The sequence below is a fragment of the Pleurodeles waltl genome, chromosome 3_1 (assembly GCF_031143425.1).
Source record: "Pleurodeles waltl isolate 20211129_DDA chromosome 3_1, aPleWal1.hap1.20221129, whole genome shotgun sequence".
In the NCBI taxonomy this organism is placed as follows: domain Eukaryota; kingdom Metazoa; phylum Chordata; class Amphibia; order Caudata; family Salamandridae; genus Pleurodeles; species Pleurodeles waltl.
The window spans coordinates 975065935-975074001 of NC_090440.1; the positions used below are offsets into that span (position 1 = coordinate 975065935).

General features: G+C 49.4%; 1 protein-coding gene across 4 annotated transcripts in view; it reads left to right on the forward strand.

The window, feature by feature from the left end:
• ZDHHC18 (zinc finger DHHC-type palmitoyltransferase 18) overlaps window positions 1-6686 on the forward strand; it is a 93099-nt gene extending 86413 nt beyond the window's left edge. Inside the window, exons 10-11 of one of the 4 annotated variants that reach the window (XR_011201465.1) lie at window positions 5499-5572; window positions 5751-6685. Coding sequence is in view for 2 of the 4 variants with exons in the window: in XM_069224054.1 (XP_069080155.1) it covers window positions 5751-5855 (105 nt within the window). In the remaining 2 variants the exon portion in view is untranslated. Of the gene's footprint in view, window positions 1-5498; window positions 5573-5750 lie in introns of all 4 variants that reach the window. The other 3 variants (XM_069224055.1, XR_011201464.1, XM_069224054.1) reach the window with 3 other exon arrangements.
• Window positions 6687-8067: the final 1381 nt, after the last annotated feature.

Here is an 8067-nt window from a genome sequence, read left to right on the forward strand (position 1 = left end):
ATCGACGCCGTTGCCCTCTCCGGCGTCACCGACTTCACCTGGTCAGGCGTCAGTGATTGAGGTGGTGCAGCCTCTTGTGTTTTCTCCGGCGTCGCAGACGTCGAGGCCGGCGTCGGGGTCGCCCTCGATCCAGGCACCCCAGTATCCGGCTTTTCCCACTCCTGGAGCCGATAGTACCGCGTTTCTTAATGCGATGTATACCATCTTTCAGCAGATGGCTCCAGGAGCTGCTCCGGCTGGTCCTTCGGGGCCCTTGGCCTTTTCGTTGGGTGATCCTGCGCCTCTTCGGCCGGCACCCTTTATGCCCTTTCTCCCTTTTGGGAATGTGGGCTCGGCGCCGGTGCCGGCGTCGGTGGCCGCTCCGGTGGCTTCGGATGTTTCGGCCCCGGAGGTTGCCCCTCCGTCGAAGTCAGGATTTTGCCCTGTGACTCCGGTTGGTCCATCGGCTCCTGCCTCGGCGCCGAAGCTGCCTGTGGCGCCGGACGCGGCGTCAGATGCTTCTGGAGATCGGCGCCGTTCTTCGACGTCGGCGGAGGCCATGTCGACTCCGCGTATCGAGGAGAGACTTCATTCGAGGAGGCGTGCTCTCCGTCTTTTAGAAGAGCAAGAGTACCAGCGAGTCCTAGAGGAGGGAGAGATTGAGGACTCTGGAGACGGACTGCATGGTCTGGATACAGCCAGTGGGCTGGACACTTCCCCTGAGTGGGACCTTTCATCTCCAGGGGAATATACGGAGGAGGCTGCTTCCTTTCATGCTGTGGTGAGGAAGGCAGCGAGCTTTTTGGACCTGCCTTTGCCGGTGGCAGAGGCAAAGCAGAATTTGCTGACAGAGGTATTGCATCCGGCCTCTGCTGCAGCTGAGCCTCTCTTGCCATTTAATGAGGCTTTGCTGGATCCGGTGTTGGAGGTGTGGAAGAAGCCGGTGTCTTCCTCGGCCGTTCATAGGGCTGTGGCCAGGAGGTATCGAGCTGCACCATCTGACCCTGGCTTTCTCTCTAGACACCCTACGCCGGAGAGCTTGGTGGTGCAAGCCTCCTGTTCCTCAAAGTCAGCGCCTGGTTCCTTCCCGACGGTGCCTGGAGACAGAGACTCCAAGAAACTGGATGCGCAGTCCAAGAAAATATTTTCGTCATGCAGTTTGGCGTTGAAGGCCACCAACGCCACGTGCATTCTGGGGAGGTACATCCATGCGCTGATGGATGATATTTCGTCTTCATTCACGGAGCTTCCCCAGGGTCTTTTGGATGTGGTCTCGGACGCCCAGGCTGCCGCGACCCAGATTATCCAGTCTGGGCTGGACACGACCGACTCGGTGGCCAGGGCGATGGGCACGGCTGTGGTGGCAAGAAGACAGGCCTGGCTCCGAAACTCAGGGTTCTCTGCGGATGTGCAGTCGACCCTGCTGGACCTCCCGTTTGATGGGGACAGACTGTTTGGAGCCAAGGCAGATTCAGCCTTGGAACGATTTAAGGAGAGCAGAGCCACAGCCAAATCGTTAGGACTGCAAGCTCCTTCTTCCTCTGCCTCTTCTAGAGTTTTCAGGAGGTTTCGGGGATTTGGGCGTGGCTCTTATTCCTCTTCCTTTCGGGGGAGGTTCCAGCAACCCGCCTCTTCCCTCCCCTATAGGTCATTTAGAGGGAGGGGGAGGGGTGGGGTCCGTACCAGAGGAGCCTCTCAACAGCACTCTGCCTCTTCCTCGTCCTCTGGAGGGGTGCAGCAGGGGAAGCAGCCTTAGGCTTCCACCGTCTCCCACTCACTCCTCTCCTGTAGGGGGAAGATTACAGCGTTTTCTCCACAAGTGGAAGTCTATCACAACGGACACTTGGGTTCTCGGCATTGTGGGAAAAGGCTACGCCCTTCCCTTTCGGGAGTTCCCGCCCCTCACCCCGCCCCGCCCATCTTATTGTTCAGAAGAACACCTCCTGTTGCTAGAACAGGAGGTTCAAGTCCTCCTTTCAAAGGGCGCGGTAGAGTTGGTCCCAGAGCAGGAAAAGGGTCGAGGTTGTTACTCAAGATACTTCCTGATTCCCAAAAAGGATGGTCAGTTGAGACCAATCCTGGATCTGAGGATCTTGAATTGGTTCCTCAAACAGGAAAAGTTCAAGATGCTGACCCTAGCACAGGTGCTTTTGGCGTTGAACAAGGAAGATTGGATGGTGTCTGTCGACTTGCAGGATGCTTACTTTCATATCCCGATACTCAAGTCGCACAGGAAGTATCTCCGGTTTGTGGTAGGGTCGCAGCATTATCAGTTTGCGGTCCTCCCGTTTGGTCTTACTTCAGCACCTCGAGTCTTCACAAAGGTGATGTCAGTGGTTGCGGCGGAGCTCAGAAGGAGGGGGATAGCAGTATTCCCTTACTTGGACGACTGGTTGATCAAAGCCAAGTCCCCGGAGCTTGTGTCGCATCATCTGCAGTCAACAACCCAGTTGTTGTTCGACCTGGGCTTTTCGGTGAACGTGCCCAAATCTCACCTGGAGCCCTCTCAGCGCCTCCTGTTCATAGGGGCAGTACTGGATACAACATTGAGTCGAGCCTTTCCTCCGCCTCAGCGGATTCAAGATATTCAGGAATTGGTTCCAATGTTTCGAAATGGAGCGGTAGTTCCAGTCCTCAAGGTCCTTCGTCTGCTCGGTCTGTTCGCCTCCTGCATTCTGTTGGTCACGCATGCTCGCTGGCACATGAGGGCTCTTCAGTGGTGCCTCCGAAGGCAGTGGTCTCAACACAAGGGAGATTTAGAAGGTACTGTCAAGATCTCCAGAGATGCTGCTGTGGAATTGAAGTGGTGGATTGCGGGCAACAATCTTTCACAGGGGAAGCCGTTCGCGCAGTCGCCACCAGTGGCCACGGTAATAACGGATGCCTCCACCCTAGGATGGGGAGCTCATCTGGGGGATCTGGAGATCAAAGGGCTTTGGTCTCCAGAGGAACAGGTGTTTCATATCAATCTGTTGGAGTTACGGGCTGTACGTTTGGCTCTCAAGGCCTTCCTCCCATCCCTTCGTGGTCAGTCGGTACAGGTCCTGACGGACAATACTACCACGATGTGGTACATAAACAAACAGGGAGGAGTAGGGTCGTACCTTCTCTGCAGAGAAGCTCTTCGGCTATGGTCCTGGGCAAAGGACCATCAGATTTGCTTGGTGGCAAATCATCTGGCCGGGGTCTTGAATGTACGTGCGGACAGTCTCAGTCGCCAATTCTCGGCAGACCACGAGTGGCGTCTCCATCCAGATCAAGTCTGTTTAATCTTCCAGATGTGGGGGTTTCCTCGGATAGATCTGTTTGCCACTCGGGAGAACGCGCATTGCCCGTTATTCTGCAGCCTCCAGTATCCGATGCAGGGAGCGTTGGGAGACGCGTTTCAGATAACCTGGTGCGACCAGTTGCTTTACGCGTTTCCCCCCATACCCTTGATTCCTCGAGTGTTGAGGAAAATTCGCCAAGACCGGGCCCAAGTCATCTTAATAGCTCCGGATTGGCCAAGGAGGGTATGGTACTCCGACCTTCTCCAACTCTCACTGTGCCCTCCGCTCCGTCTCCCTCTCAGGGCAGACCTCCTCTCGCAGTCGCAGGGGCAGGTTTTACACCCCAACCTCCAGAGTCTGCACCTACATGCTTGGAGATTGAACGGGGCAACCTGAGTTCCTTCTCTCTCCCGCCTGATGTAGTGGATGTTATCTTAGCGGCCAGGCGACACTCCACTAAATCTATCTACGCTAATAGGTGGTCTAAATTTGTTATGTGGTGTGGAGAGAGACAGATTGATCCCTTACATGCTCATCTGTCACATGTTTTGTCTTTTGCACTGTCTCTAGCGCAGAAAGGTTGTGCAGTAGCTACCATTAAGGGTTATTTGTCGGCCTTGTCAGCCTTCATTTGTCTTCCAGACCAACCATCGTTATTTAAATCCCCTATTGTTCTCAGATTCTTGAAAGGTCTTCTGAATCAATATCCTCCAAAACCATTCGTTATGCCTCAATGGGATTTGTCCTTGGTCCTGACTTTCCTTATGGGGTCCCCTTTTGAGCCTATGCATTCTTGCCCCTTAAGGTATTTGGTTATTAAAACAGTATTCCTGGTAGCTATAACATCTGCAAGGAGAGTGAGTGAGTTGCAGGCCTTATCGGTTAAACCCCCTTATATAACGTTTTATGGGGATAAGGTGGTGTTGAGGACCAAGGCTGCTTTCCTTCCGAAGGTTGTTTCACCCTTCCATTTGGCTCAGACAATCACTTTGTCCACGTTTTATCCTCCGCCTCATCCTTCAAAGGAGGAAGAAAGACTACATCGCCTGGACCCAAAAAGGGCGTTGAGCTTCTATATCGACAGAATGAAGGATATCAGGCTGGAGGATCAGCTGTTTGTCGGATACGTGGGCAAGAGGAGAGGAAAGGCAGTCCACAAGAGAACACTCTCCAGGTGGGTTGTTCTTTGCATTAAAATCTGTTACTCTTTGGCAAAGAAGGATCCGCCTGAGGGCATTAGAGCTCACTCCACCAGAGCTAAGTCGGCCTCTTCGGCCTTGGCCAGGGGTGTTCCTGTGGTTGACATCTGCAAGGCCGCAACTTGGTCGTCCCTTCACACTTTTGTGAAACATTACTGTTTGGACTCTGAGGTCAGAAGGGACGGTCATTTTGCACGGTCAGTGCTGCAGGATTTCTTGGTTTGACCATTTAGGCACCCACCGCCGGGCGTGGTACTGCTTTGGGACTCTATTCATCAGGTGAGGAATCCACAGGTAGTTGTATCCATCAGAAGAACGAGTTACTTACCTTCGGTAACGACTTTTCTGGTGGATACATTAGCTACCTGTGGATTCCTCACGGTCCCACCCGCCTCCCCGTTGCCTTTTTGGTCTCTCCAAGCAATCCTTGAGTGTGCTCCTTTTGGTATTCAAAGTTGCAATACATTTTGCATGTATGATATTTGTATATATGTGTATATTTATATATAAATCTATATATATATTGGGTATATACATGGTTCGTATGTATAAATATATTTATTTGTTTAAAAAAAAAAAAAAAAAAAAAGTTATATTAAATCTATAGCTATTTTATTGCAATGTTGTGTGATTTACAATATTAAGAGATGTTGCTTTGCTCTTTCATTGCATTGGGTTATTATTATTATTCTCATGCACGTAAAAAATGTTGGTACTGTCATCGGCACGTCGGCGAGGACTTCTTATTGCCTGTATGACGTCAGACGGCGTCGCGTGGGCTAAAGTGACGTCCTCGTCGACGTGCAGAGACTAGTAAGAAGATTTCCGTCAAATGCTGGCGCCATGGGAGTATTCATCAGGTGAGGAATCCACAGGTAGCTAATGTATCCACCAGAAAAGTCGTTACCGAAGGTAAGTAACTCGTTCTTCTAGCAAGCTTGCTATGATATAATGTGTGGCATCCATCTGTTTTACTCCAAAGACCCGTTTTGGTGTAGCCACACTCTCATGCTAACCCTTTTTCCCCCCCCTCAACTGCCCTTTGGGATAGGTCGTTTTCAGGGTAATAATGCCAAGTGGAGGACTGCTGGATGCCGCCTTGCAGGAACTATGGAGGAGGAGGAGGTAGTATTCCATCTGTCCATCTTTTAACTGGATATATTCTAAATTCATCCAAATTATCCTCCCCAATTAGGTGCACTTTTGTCCATAGAACTGACAATGCCATTATTGTATTAAAAATGTCCTTTGGCTCTTTTGTAGTTTCTGTTTCCAGAAGTTGTCCTGATCTGTTCTGTCTTAGGTGTCGACCCTGAACGGAGGCTTGGAAATATCACCTGTGCCTCGAACCCTGAATCCCTTCTGCTGCTGTATCTTCCTTTCCCTAACAAGTGGGGATTTGCCATAGCCAAGGATAGCCTTTCTAACTTGCTGAGTATTCTTCCATGGATCAAGCTGCCATTACAAAGTCATGTGATCCTTGAGCTGTAATGGAGCGGCTAATGTCATTTCAGAGACTACTTTAGCGAAGCAGACTGGGACCAGGGGTCCAGCTCTGTTCCAGGGATTCAGGATGCCACTTTGGGAGCCATGACTTCATCAGCAGTTTGGATATTTTTTTAACTGCACCAGTTGACCGCTGGGTTTCAGAAAGACCTCACTCGAACTACAAAAAAGAGCAGCCGAGTGCCTAGAGCTGGAGTTTCCGCCAGAACACATTTCAACAGCTGTCCGGATCACTGAGATAATTGCACTCTGAGGCTGCTTATGTAACCTTGCTAACTTTGCACCTACTCTCCTTAATGGGAAGACCTAAAAATGATTATTACAGATAAGTGCAGGCTTCGTACTTTAATGCTTTTGGGTCATTAAGATGTTTACTTCATAATATTGTACTTGTTGGAATTAGGAAACGAAAGGCCAATTTACACATTTCCTTCTTTGTGTGATACCATCCACGTACCTCTATGCACTGAAACACTTTTTATATGAATGAACAAGAAATGCAACGTTACGTAATCTGTCCGATCGTGCGTTTTTTTCTGAGCACTAGCCATAGAATAAAAAAAATTATAAAGTGAGGGAAGCGCAACATTGTGATCTTCTTATGTGTCGGTTGTGGAGCTCACTTAGTTCTTTCATTGCGCAAACCGGTCAGTGGGATCATTTTTACAGTGTGCCATAGATTAATTGTTTCTTGTGCAGGTTCAGTTGGACTGCAGTAAACTCAATTTGCTGTAAAATGTTCTTTTTTGTTTTTATTTCAAATCAGAGTTGGGTGTCCTCGACCTTGATATTGTCAGGTAGGGTATAGGTACAATTTTATTTTCTTATTGCAACTCTGACAACACTTCGATCCACCTCAAACTCTCATTCTGAACAGTAGCTGATTCGTCTCCAGTACTGGATCTTTCCCAGGTTCACATGCTTGAATCATTCCCTGTCATTGAGGTGAGAGTCCCATGGTACAATTAAAAAAGCAGCAGATGGTATACACAGCCCAGGTGGACTAGAAAACACTCACTAAGGTGACTAATCCACAGCACTACATAAGAACAAAACCACAACCAATCAGGCGACAGCACCCTGTGGAACACTCCCCACAGAGGCTTCATTCCTTCAGATATTCTACTGCATGTCATGTGAAGGGACTCTCCTTGAGCTCTGCTCAGCTACCCAGATGTTTCAGCTATTTCAACATATATATTTATTACCCAGTGGCGGTCCCCACTGGGTTGTTCTAGTTAGCATACATAATTATGTAATATGATAAAACATCGTTACATTCTGGCGACAGGTACATAAGCAAATCGAACAGATTATAGCACATATAGTTGAGACAGGCATGGTTCAGTGTAGCATATCCCCTGGTTGTGTCCTGATGCATTATAGTTAATACGAGTTACATGATATAAGGCGGCACATCAACATTGGGACTATAAGAGGAGGTGGGATGCGCTAACGTGGCCCTTCAGGTTCACCCGCTTCCTTGCTGATTAAGTAAATCTGGTACGGACACCAGTAATTTTGGGGACAAGACTGTGGTGGAACTAATTGGTTGTATCTGCTTGGGTGTTACAGTAAAGCATATCTGCATGCCATTCTTTCAAGGTGGGCAACAGGGCCTCAATTCCACAGCATGGCCACCCTAAGCTTTGCAAGTAAAAGGGCCATGGCTACTAAGCTACGAACATCTTTATCCACCTCTCTGTCATATGCAGTAGGGCTGGCAAAGGCGTAACCTCTAGTTGCACCCCCACTATGTCTCCCAACTCCACAAGCACACGGGCCCAATATGTCTGTATCCCAGGACACAGCCATGCCATGTGAATGAAACCCGCCTCTTGTTCCCCACACCTCGTGCAGTCCTCTGCGGGCGCAGTCCATACTGAAACAGCCTTACAGGCGTATAGTACATTTGGTTAATGTTCTTAAAATGAATTAACCTATGCCTACCATTAAGGGATATAGACTGAGTCCTGAAGCAGCAATATCGTCAGTGAGCGTCAGTCAGACACACCGATACCCCTTTGCCATACCAATCTAGCTTTTGTCAACCCTGGTCTGCGCGCTTCCTGTGCATAGGCATAACGTTTTGTCATTAGTTTAGTATGCGTGGA